Source organism: Xyrauchen texanus, chromosome 1, assembly GCF_025860055.1.
Source record: "Xyrauchen texanus isolate HMW12.3.18 chromosome 1, RBS_HiC_50CHRs, whole genome shotgun sequence".
Taxonomy (NCBI): Eukaryota; Metazoa; Chordata; class Actinopteri; order Cypriniformes; family Catostomidae; genus Xyrauchen; species Xyrauchen texanus.
Window position 1 is genome coordinate 45,893,970 of NC_068276.1, and position 12,908 is coordinate 45,906,877.

At 37.9% G+C, this 12,908-nt stretch overlaps 1 protein-coding gene across 6 annotated transcripts in view; it reads right to left on the reverse strand.

The window, feature by feature from the left end:
* Positions 1-12,908, reverse strand: part of LOC127660380 (serine/threonine-protein kinase BRSK2-like) — a 184,895-nt gene that overhangs the window by 51,304 nt on the left and 120,683 nt on the right. For all 6 annotated transcript variants that reach the window (XM_052150976.1, XM_052150746.1, XM_052150660.1 and 3 more), the window contains exon 3: positions 3,330-3,415. In XM_052150976.1, coding sequence (XP_052006936.1) covers positions 3,330-3,415 — 86 coding nt within the window. The remainder of the gene's footprint in view (positions 1-3,329; positions 3,416-12,908) is intronic.

The following is a 12,908-nucleotide window of genomic DNA, read 5'->3' on the forward strand; positions in this document are numbered from 1 at the left end:
CAGCAAGAACAACGAGTCAGCATACAGAGAGGAGGTGCAGCGGCTGATCGAACTGGTGTAGAGCCAACAACCTGTCCCTGAATGTCGACAAAACAAAAGAGATGGTTGTTGACTTTAGGAGAGCACAAGGTGAACACACTCCGCTGAACATCGACGGCTCCTCTGTGGAGATCGTCAAGAGCACCAAATTTCTTGGTGTTCACCTGGCGGAGAACCTCACCTGGTCCCTCAACACCAGCTCTATCACCAAGAAAGCCCAGCAGCGTCTCTACTTTCTTCGAAGGCTGAGGAAAGCACATCTCCCAACCCCCATCCTCACTACATTCTATAGAGGGACTATTGAGAGCATCCTGAGCAGCTGCATCACTGCCTGGTTTGGGACTTGCACCGCTTCGGACCGCAAAGCCCTGCAGAGGATAGTGAGGACAGCTGAGAAGATCATTGGGGTCTCTCTTCCCTCCATCAAAGACATTTTCAAAAAACACTGTATCCGCAAAGCAACCAGCATTGTGGACGACCCCACACACCCCTCACACAAACTCTTTACCCTCCTCCCGTCTGGCAAGAGGTACCGAAGCATTCGGGCCCTCACGGCCAGACTGTGTAACAGCTTCTTCCCCCAAGCCATCAGACTCCTCAATACTCAGAGACTGGTTTGACACACACACGTGTCCTGAGTTGCACTTTAATAACTGTCACTTTATAACTGTCTGCTAACTGTCTGCTACCTCAATAACTGCTATGTGCATAGAACATTATCTCATAGTATGTTATGTTTACATTTTTAGAAACTGTCATCTTTTTGCACTACTGAGTACTGGTCGGCGCTGCACTGTCTATTGTCCTGTTCATTGTCAGTAATTTGTTGTACTGTCCTGTACTTTTTGCACATGTTTGCACGTGCACTTTATATAGGTATATATAGGTAGTTTATATAGGTATTTTATTTCGTTGTGTAGTCTCATGTGGTCCTATGTTGGTCCTTTGTTGTTTTTATGTAGCACCATGGTCCTGGAGGAACGTTGTCTCGTTTTGCTGTGTACTGTACTAACTGTATATGGTTGAAACGACAATAAAAACCACTTGACTTGACTTGACTAAAACCTGGTGTTGTGAAAGTCCCTCAAAGGCTCAATGAAATTGATTTGTTCAAATTATTTGTTCATAAGGCTGCAACTAACTATTATTTTGATCATAGATTAATCTAACGATTATTAGAACAATTATTACACTATTCTGCGATTATTGCAATGATTAATCATTAGCTCTTAACCGATTATTCAGCTTGTGCCCTGACTTAAAAGGTTGTATTAAACGTGCTTACTAACAATAAAGAGGACAAAATTATCTTTTAAAAATATTTCTAAATGGCATTCACTAAAATAAAGGGGAAAAAATATTTTTATTAAGTAAAGAAATTCACTGCAAAATAAAATAAAATATTGATATCAAGTTTTTTTGTCTTGTTTTCCATTTAAAATTGTCTAAAAATCCTTAAAACAAGATACATTTACTTGAGAAGCAACATATCAGATATTTAGACTTTAAGAGAATGTATCTTAAACATACAGTAAGTGTATTTTGCATATAAGTGTATTTTTTACTTGGTTATATTTCTGCGAGTGCAGTAAAGACAAAATATACTTATATTCAAGATCTATTCTCTAAAGGATTTATAAGTATTTTAAAATATTTGTATTTTTAATATAATATTCAACATTCTCAGATAACAATTTTTTCTTCTGCAGTAAAGTTGCAAAACAAAATGTATGTTGTTTTAAAAGAGTTTTACATATTTATATTGGAAAACAAGCCAAAACAAAAACAAATCAAAAACATATTTTGTTGCTGTGTATAATGGGGCAAAGACTACCCTCTCTCACCTTTTTGTTCACTTCAATCTATCTCACAAAAAAAACAAAACTCTCTCATATTAATAAAGCTGCATATTGCAAATGTTCTACACGCTAAGAAATGCAAAGTGATATATATATTATGATTCAATAAGTCACGAGCCATTAAGTTATAATCGAACTGCAGCAAGCGTGTGCGCTCGAGGGACAAGGGTACACATGACAAAGTGTGCATCAGCCGGGTGCAGTTTCAATCTCTCACCCTTAGAACTTCGCGCACCTCATAGAAGAGGCACTGACCACACAGAGAAATGCCAGTTTTGGAGTTTGTAGTTATTTACATGACCTGCTTCAGTATAATTTGAACTTTATTAAAGCTATAACGCATTAACTATAACTGTATTTAAGATGTAATGCCAGAGTGTTTCCTTTAAAGATGCTAAGTTCTGGTTCTGCTTATTCCAAAACGAGAGTGCTTCTGTACTCTCTTGTATTTTTGGATAATTCCCTCATACTTTGCGATCTACATCACCTGACGCTGTTTGCAAAGTTTAGAGTGCATCTGGACTGTGATCTGTGTAATTCTTCCTCTTCTCAGTCAGACGAGAACTGCAATTCTGCTCTCGTTCATCATCATTAGAGTTTAATGTGATCTCATGTAACTTTAAATGAGATCAAACGACTATTCGACAACAAATATATTTGTCAACAATTTTTATTTCAATGTTGTTGATAATGTCAACTAAACATTTCAGCATATTTGTTAGTACTTCTCCAGTTCCCAGATCGGCCCAACCTGAAAGTGAATTTGTGATGTTTGCACTCTCCTTATCCTTTGAGCTACCGCCATACCAATATATATTTCAGTGAATGTGTAAATGTGTAAGAAATATCTTCCTGCTATTCCGCTTGTCTGATGGGCAAACACATTTATTTCATACTCGTGCACTCATGTATTTATGAGATACATGTGCGCTCTAATTTACACACAGTCACATTTGAACACACACACAAACACACTCACTGACACACCAGACGTCTGATTTATTAGTCGATTAAAGGATTTGCTCATGCGATTACCCGTCAGCGCTATTTAAATTAAGGATGGATTCATACTTGATTTGTGTGTGTAAAAATGTTAGTTGGCAAATTCTTTACGACCATATGGGCCATACATCTGTGTCATCAGAATATTAAGAAAACAAATTTCTCGTCTGCTTCCATGGTGGCTCCTTTATCAATTATTGAAAACTACATTAAGCCCTGCTACTGGAGCACATCAGCAAAAGAGGGAGGGAGAGAGAGAGAGAGAGAGAGAGAGAGAGCACACATTTCCAATGATATCAACATGTCCACACTTCCGTATAGATAGCATTTACCAGAGCCACTCACTTATCAGCCAGTCACTGCTAGACACTGAAATCATGCATTGTATGGTGCAGTGATTATGCATTAACAAACTTGGTTTATACTTACAAATATTTCTTATTTTCATAGACATCATGCAACTTCAAAACATGAGGGTGTTCTATGAGCTTCAGAATAGCTATTTCTCTCTCCACCTGTAGAGAGAGAGAGAGAGAGAGAGAGAGAGAGAGAGAGAGAGAGAGAGAGAGAGAGATAGATTAAAAATATTGCAGTTCCTCACCAAATATCCAGCAACATGAGGTCACAGAGTAAAACACATGACATTGGCATTAAAAGCCTCTAGCTAGTCTGTGCCAGCAACATGATGTTGTATGGTATTATCTTACCTGTCCATGTCTAATTAGCATCCCACCACATTCATTAAGTGGTTAACCCCTATTAATCACTTTTTGGCAAGTACAAAATAAACAAGATAACAATGGTTCATAGAAATGTACCATTGTAAGTGCCTGCCCTCAGAACAAGGGCTGAAGTCAGCAGAGTTCAGATGGATCATAAGTGAACAATACAGTAATTGCATTAGAGGCCATTCACACCAAACTTGTTTTTGCATCGATCTGCGCCATTTTTAGCTTGTTTTTGTGTCCCAATTTATATTATGTGTCTTAAACTACTATAAACTAACATTAAAATACACACACAATACAATGTATTTAATGTGTAGCTACATGATGTTCAGCAAATTGTTCACAAGATTCACAATCGCTACTACTGAAGTTGAGGTACAGGTAGGTTTAGGAATATGATTAGGGGTTAGGGTTACTGTTTACAGTAAGGGCTAGGGTAGTGTTAGGTTTAGGGGTAGTACCATTGTAACTACAGATGTGATTAAATGTAGGTACTTCAAATTTTAGTACAACGCAACAACACGTATGTACTGTACATAATAAGTACATTATATCAAATACTTTAAGAAACAGCATTTGTGGCATAATATTGATTACCACAAAAAATGTGTTTAACTTGCCAAACTTTTCTTTAAAATAAGGATTCTAGTGAAGCACTTTTAATGAAAGTGAATGGGGGCCAATTTCTGAATGTTAAAATGCAAAATTTTCAAAAGTACACAAGACAATAAAGCATGTTAACATGATTTTAGTGTGATAAAATCACTTAATAAACTTTTCTGTGTAGAGTTATAGGCAATTCTACAACTTCACTGCCATGATGATGTCAACAAACTCTAAAACCTTAAAATAACTGTAAAAACGACGATTTACACAACTTTACAGCTCAAATAATACATGCGTTTTACCAGAACAATAAATATAAGCGCTTCCAAAAATTGGCCCAATTCACTTCCATTGTAAGTGACTCACTGTAACCTTGATTTTTGCTATTTTTTAAAGGATGGATGATTCAAATTTATTTTTTGTGATAACCATTATTATGCCACAACTGCTGTTGACTGAGCTTAACTTGTAGTGATGCCGGAACATACTGTACCTTTAAGTACAAAGTAGTTAAAGACACCTAAACTGGGTCCTGTTTTTTCTATGTAAACATGCGCTAGATGGACATCTAGATGGACCTATCTTGCACAGGAGTGTTGTGTTTCAAAGAAGACATTGTGTCAAGTTAAAAGGACGTCAACATAAAAACATGTCTCAAGACAGCTGCTTTCTGTTCCATTTGTTGTGCTTCATCTAGGTCTTTTAAATGCAAGAACACATTCAGTCTAAACGGCCACTTAGTCTTGATGATGAGGTCATAAGGTCATGCATCATGATTTGTGCATTAATGGTCCAAAATCTGATTTTGAGAGTGAATTATTCAAAGGAGGTATACTTAGTAGGCAACAGTCCTTCACCAATGTGTTGACATGTCCTTGTGTTGTTTTAGGCAGTGTACTCTCTTGGTGGTATGGGAAAATCTGTCTCACGTTGCTTTGTGGGAGCACCAGAAATAATTAGTTCATTATCAGTTGGAATATTGGCCTAGCTAATATGGATAATCCCACACTAATAACAATTATATTGGAGAAGCCAACACTGCATGAAGTCTTCCATCATGCACCTGTTCAGAGTATAACCTTGTACAATGGTCAAGTGAGTCGCAATCCCATTATGACCAATTACCTTTCATTTATACTCTCAGCGAATGGACTACTGTAACAAGCTAATTATAAGAAACAATCATAGAAGAAGCGGTGTTATAAACAGAAGGGAAATGTTTTGGTATGAATATATGTTTGGATAAATGGACGAAAACAATTTGCAATCTTGACACCCTGCTCTGCTTTCATACAGGAGGACAATACCAGTCAAAAGCTTGGACACAACAATTCTTTCTTTATTATTACAATTGTAGATTTTGTAAGAATAGTAAAGTCATCAAACTATAAAATAACACAAATGGAAGTATGGGAAGTATGTGGTCATAAAAATGTTAAACAAATTAAAACTTTGAGATTCTTGGATAATCCTTTTTTGTTGGTAAGAAAGATGCTTTATTCTACATTTTTGCTAAATTCTACGTATTGCTGCAATTTTCTGGTTAAATAAAACCTAGAGGCGCTACAACATAAATTAGTGTTATTCACTTTCACACAAATTTCACACAGCAGATTAACAGTTCATAAACACTTATTTTTTGCTCTGTTCCCCACACAATGCTTGCTTTTTACATCGAAACACATTACTATAACGCATTTGAAAGATGATATACAGTATTTGCATTGCATTACATAATTAACGCTTGCATTACATAATTAACTACATATTCAAGCTTACTTAAATGTGATTAACTTGCCCAGTGTCACAACTGATAGAGCGTTGACTTCGAACCCCTGAAAACCAGGGTTTGAGACCAGCATGGAAACTCATTGAAAAGGGACACTCGGGAGAATTTTAGCTTTTTCAAATAAGTAAAAAAAAAAAAATATTTAAAGAAATTCACAAAATGCACAGTTTATATTTGTCTATATAACTAATTTCAAGCATCTAAGCAGGTTTTAAATCTGATTCAAATCTGATTCAAACTTAACCCAAACTAATTTAGATCTGAGAGCATTAACACACTGGCTTCCAGACACTATGTATCCAAACACACACACACACACAAAGATTTTTCTTTGGGATCCATCACTCTGGTACAAACATACACTATCTCTCCAACCATGTGGCGGCAGTCTTTCAGCACTTTCTTCTCATCTCTTATGTCCCTCCAAATCCAGAACATGGGCAACTCAAGCAAAGGTAGCAAGAGAGAGATAAAAAAAGAATGTCAATGCATCACCCTCAAAGGCTTAGTTCTTCAAATGTCTATCACCTGGACATCTGCAACAGAGCAAGAAAAACTAAATAAATAATGAAATATTTCCTTCTTTAATCTAAGTCTCGCTGAATGCCTTATCAATCTCTGTAATGGCAACGCTCTCCTAGCATTTTCTCTCTGATTATTTCTCTGATTATTTCTACATTTAGCAGATGGCTTTAAGTTCTACTATGGTAAATTACAGAGAGAGAGGTCTGAGTTGTTTAAAGGAGTTCTCCCTGATCATTCATGGCACATTGCCCATCTCATCGGCTTTTAATGTTAGGGTGCTTGTTTCTGCTAATGGCAGAACCTTTGATTATTCTCTGTGCTATCTGACCAACTAGCCTCAGCTATATTATTTGTCCCTGCCAATTTGGAATGAGCAAACTGCTTATGAAGCATTTTCTGTGCCGAGACCAAAATTAAATGTCTGCTGAAATTGAGCACAAAGGAGGTAAAAATAAATGCTTAACAATCAGAAAGATTAAAACTGAACGGACTGTACAATCAGATTGATTTATCCCAGAGGCAATTCTTGGCCCTTGTCAGAGCTGCTTTGTCAGATGTTAATAATGGGATGCACTCCTCTAAAATTAGCCTTAGAATAACAAGACCTTTTCTAAATGAGTCAGTGGTACGCCGAACAAATAAGGAACAATGACAGACCTCTGAGCAAATCAAGTATGTGTGTGTTGGAGGAATGAGGGCCTCAAGAACAAGTTTTTCCATTGAAGAATGGCAAAGAACAATGACTTCTATATTGAGTTCTATTGTGTTTTACTGGGCCATTGATGTTTTCTATCACCAAATCCTATTCACCTAATCGTAACCCTCAAAGAAACATTTTTAAATTTTCACAAAGATATTTTTTTGTTTGTTTATTAGCCAGTTTTCCTAGTGGGGAATGTTGGCTGGTCCGTACAATGTATTTGATTTCACGTTTTAACATTGTGGGGCATTTAGTACCTATGGACATAAGGCTAAATATAATTACAATAACCCTAACCCATACACTGACCATTTCCCAAAAAGAAAACTTATTGCATTTAGAATTTTAGAAAACAGTATTTTGACCTTAAACTATTGCCATGTCTGTACATCCACAAACACACTCATTCAGCTGTGACAGACCTAAAATCCACTGGCACAGACAGTCAGGAGGGAAATCAAAATCCACAACATTTACCTTCACGCCAGATCCCTACCAAACATCGCTAGTGATCACAGAGTAATGGAGACTTTATCTCATCAACAAATCCCAGTAAACCTGTCTGAACCCAAATGAGTTCAATCCAACTCTAATACAGAGTGAACATTTACAGCCAGACAAATAAACAAAGACGGGAAAACATACCATGTATCAGTTGATTTTAAAGATCCAATAAAAACTAAAACACGCACATACATTTGATTATGTGCACAGATATGAGTAAAGCATCTATGCATCATTTCTCATTATAAAAGAGAAGACTGCTTCACTTCAGTGCCATTTTTCATTGAGTTTCCATGTTTAATAATCATCACGACTGTAATAGCATGTTTCTGGCCAACAATAGTGAATAGTTCCCTGGAGAGAAACATTTAACTTGGGTATGGCAAAAAATTACAAGGTTAAATGGCTACAAGTCACTGACATTAATGACATTGATGTTCTTCTGAGTACTCGATTTCAAATGATGACATGCAGGGCTTTAGTCAGGAAAGAGATTTAATTTATATATTGGCTTTAACCAGAGAGGGAAAATAAATGACTAATCCCAGTCATTGAAAGAGCAAATATGCAGAATGTGTGTATGTGTGTGTGTGTGTGTGTGTGTGTGTGCTTGTGTCATAGTAAACCTTGTAATCTAAATTTTTCTATGCAATTTACATTTAATTAAGAACATTGCAGTATTAAACAGTGCATAATGCAACACATCCTAGACAAACAACTTTCCACCTCTTCCTATGTTAATGGGTTTAACATAATTTATTATGCTCAATTTTGGTGTGATTTCAAGTTGCAGATGGTGTGTTGATTCATGTTAATAAAACTGCACTTGTGGGGACAGTCACACAACACAACGGCAAATTAATGAAAGCAGACTTTGCTCATGTTCTCACAGCTGGGGTTTGGAAACCATTGCAGGTGAGAGTCCAATGTATTGGAGAGGTGTCAAAATTTGCCCAATAATGCCGTATTTAAACGGGTGTAGGTGTGATTGTTTGTTTGCTTGTTGTAATTGGGTGTGTGCAAAAGGATTGGTTACATGCACAGTATGAGTATCTTTATGGATATTTGCCATAGTGAGTTGTATTGGCTTCCTCCATGTGCATCTGTATTTGTGTGTTAGGAGCTCATCAAGTAATGATGAGACATAGCAGGAGGTGTTAGTCTCTTGTCTCCAGCACTCTGCCATGTGTGTTCTGGCTGTGTGCTGTCCAAGTTCTTCTGTGCCCACTTGCTGAGCAGCCATGTCACATTTGTTTTCAAAATGGGGACTTTTACAGTGTTGTTATACTGAATTAATTATATATTTCTCACCCAACCTAACCCCAAAACCAACCCCCCCAAAAACCCTGTATTGCATTATTACATTTATATTGAGACATTATGTAGGATATTTATGAAACCACTTTTCTTCGTGGGGACATTGTCTGGTCCCCAGAATATAGGTGATACAGATTTTATAATACTTGGCTTTTACACTGTGCTAATAATAATTTATTTCCCCTAACACTACATGTACCCCTCCTAATTCCAATCCACACAGAAATATTTTTTGCATTTTTACATTTTGATTAAGTATGATTTAGTCTGTTATTGCTATTTAGTGGGCTTGTTCCCACACTATTATTATTTCAGGTTTAACTGTTTGCTGGTCCACACAATCTACAGTTGAAGTCAGAAGTTTACATACATCTTAGCCAAATAAATTTAAATTCATGAAGTTTAATCGTAGAAAACTTTCCCTGTCTTAGGTCAGTTAGGATCACTACTTTATTTGAAGAATGTGAAATGTCAGAATAATAATAGATTTATAATAGTAGAATTATTTATTTCAGCTTTTATTTATTTCATCACATTCCTAGTGGGTCAAAAGTTTACATATACTTTGTTAGTATTTGGTAGCATTGCCTTTGAATTGTTTAACTTGGGTCAAACATTTGGGTAGCCTTCCACAAGCTTCTCACAATAAGTTCCTGGAATTATTGGGCCATTCCTCCAGACTGAACTGGTGTAACTGAGTCAGGTTTTTAGGCCTCCTTGCTCACACAAGCTTTTCCAGTTCTGCCCACAAATGTTCTATCAGATTGAGGTTAGGGCTTTGTGATGGCCACTCCAGTACCTTGACTTTGTTGTCATGCTTGGGGTCATTGTCCATTTGGAAGTCCCATTTGCAACGAGCTTCAACTTCCTGGCTGATGTCTTGAGATGTTGCTTCAATATATCCACATCATTTTCCTTCCTCATGATGCCATCTATTTTGAGAAGTGCATAAGTCCCTCCTGCAGTAAAGCACCCTAACAACATGATGCTGCCACCCCATGCTTCACGGTTGGGGTGGTGTTCTTCGGCTTGCAAGCCTCACCCTTTTTCCTCCAAACATAATGATGGACATTATGGCCAAACAGTTAAATATTTGTTTCATCAGACCAGAGGACATTTCTCCAAAAAGTAATATCTTTGTCCCCATGCGCACTTGCAAAATGTAGTCTGGTGATTTTGGAGCAGTGGCTTCTTCCTTGCTGAGCAGCCTTTCAGGTTATGTTGATACAGAACTAGTTTTACTCTGGATATAGATACTATTCTACCTGTTTCCTCCAGCATATTCACAAAGTCATTTACTGTTGTTCTGGGATTGATTTACACTTTTCGCACCAAACTACATTCATCTCTAGGAGACAGAATGCATCTTCTTCCTGAACGGTATGATGGCTGCATGGTCCCATGGTGTTTATACTTGCGTACTATTGTTTTTACAGATGATTGTGGTACCTTCAAGCATTTGGAAATTGCTCCCAAGGATGAACCAGACTTGTGGAGGTCCACAAATCTTTGGCTGATTTCTTTTTTCCCATGATATCAAGCAAAGAGTTTGAAGGTAGGCATTAAAATACACCCACAGGTACACCTCCAATTGACTCCATCAGAAGCTAATTGGCTAACTGTCTAAAGGCTTGACTTAAATTTCTGTCTGTAAACAATTGTTGGAAAAATTAATTGTGTCACGCACAAAATAAATGTCCTAAATGACTTGCTAAAACTATAGTTTGGCATATGAAATCAGTGGAGTTGTTAAAAAAAATGAGTTTTAATTACTTCTGACTGCAATTGTAGGTAATTTCAGCTTTAACTGTGGGGACATTTGGTTTCCATAATGCAGGTAAAACCTGATGATTTTTACTTTGCTATCTACTGTAAATAAGGACAAAACATTGACTTGTATTGTTTTTAGTAATTACTGATGCATGAGTACACAGACCAACAATTAAAAATAGAGAACAGGTTTTGCTGTCCATTTCTGCTTATCGCAGCGCCGTTTTCTGGTCCATTCTGCATAATATCAGCCCGTTTTGCAGCCGACCCACCGGGCAGCTCGGTTTTCCCAATGGCCAGTCCTCCCCCAATAGCTCCAAAAGTGAGTCAGCCCACCGGTAAAATGCCTGGTATGCCAGATTACCAGTCAAGCCCTGATTGACACCTCTGATCTCATCCTATTTCACCCAGCTCTCTTATAAACTTCCTAATTAAAGGGAGAGAAGAGGAGCACCAAATGAACACAGGAAAAATTGAAAAGAGGAAGAAAAGCACTCAAGTCCTGCTTTCTTAATAAAGATGGAGGTTGTTCTGTTGCAGCGGTGCTCCTGGGAACTGCTGTGGCTTTGTAACTAATTAACTCAAACACATGTGGAAACAGACACTTGAGCACGAGGGGGGAGGAGGGGGTTAAAGCAGCAGACCTTAAAGTCTCAAGGAAGGCTTAGACAAGGAGTGCTGGGAGGCAGATCATAGCATAGCTAATACCTCCAGAGACACACCGTACAGGATATTGGTGGATATTAAACACAATTGTCATCCCTTGGCGATAGTCAATCCATCTATGCAACCAGCCAGCAGCTGTGACACAAATCAAATCTATCAGGTGTGTGTAGGCCTGAAAACAACTGCATGGCAAATGAGTGAGAATCAAAGTGGAGTTAAAAGGAGGACTTTAGAAGAATAACAGGGAAAGTTGTCTACGAAATTCCCGCTGATAAAAGTGAAGGTGAAGTATGTCATCTCTGTGCCCCTAGTGGCACCAAATGGAATTGCAAAAATCATGTTTTCACAGATTTCCCAAACAGTCCTACCACCCAAGGATGTAACCTTCAGGGTTAGACTGTAACAAAATACATGTAATGAGGTTACATATTCAGATTACAAAAATGGAGTAACTGTATTCAGCCCCCGATACATTTTCAAGCACCTGAATTCAGAATACCGTTACTTTATAAATTATTTTTAGAATCCTTTTAGAATACTTGATATATAGAATACTCATAATGAACACAAAATAGTGTAGGTGTGGAAGTAATATATTGACGATCAAGCGCATAAGTGCACACTACACACTCGCTCTCTCTCTTCCTTTAGAGCAGCTGCACTGGGGGTCTGGGTAGCTCATTGAGTATTACTACTACCCCTGGAGTCGCAAGTTCGAATCCAGGGTGTGCTGAGTGACTCCAGCCAGGTCTCCAAAGCAACCAAATTGGCCCGGTCACTAGGGAGGGTAGAGTCACATGGGGTAACCTCCTCGTGGTCGTGATTCGTGGTTCTCGCTCTCACGTGTGGTAAGTTGTGTGTGGATCGCGGAGAGTAGCATGAGACTCCACGTGCTGGGAGTCTCCGCAGTGTCATGCACAATGTACCATGTGATAAGATGTGCGGATTGATGGTCTCAGAAGTGGAGGCAACTGAGTCTTGTCCTCCACCACCCAGATTGTGGTGAGTGACCATGAGGACCTACTAAGCAGTGGGTATTGGGCATTAGAAAAGGGGCAGCTGCAGCTTTTAAGCAGTTTAACAGGGTCGTGCTTTCACAAGAAATTTTGTTAATTTGAAAACACAATCTTGGGTTACAATAACAGAATCATGGGCTGCGTTTTTGGGATACTTTAAAAATAGACTGCGGGCACCAAAATGTTTGATGGTAGGCACTTATGAATAAAATACAATGGAATGTTGAGCTTGTGCATTAGGTTTTCTGTGCAGAACGTTGCACTACTACCAGGGCAGAGAAATGCACATGTATGTATAACAGTACTCAACTTATAACCTTTTACTTGCACTGGGACAAGAGATAGCATACATTCATAATATATCAGAATATAATACTGAATACATTT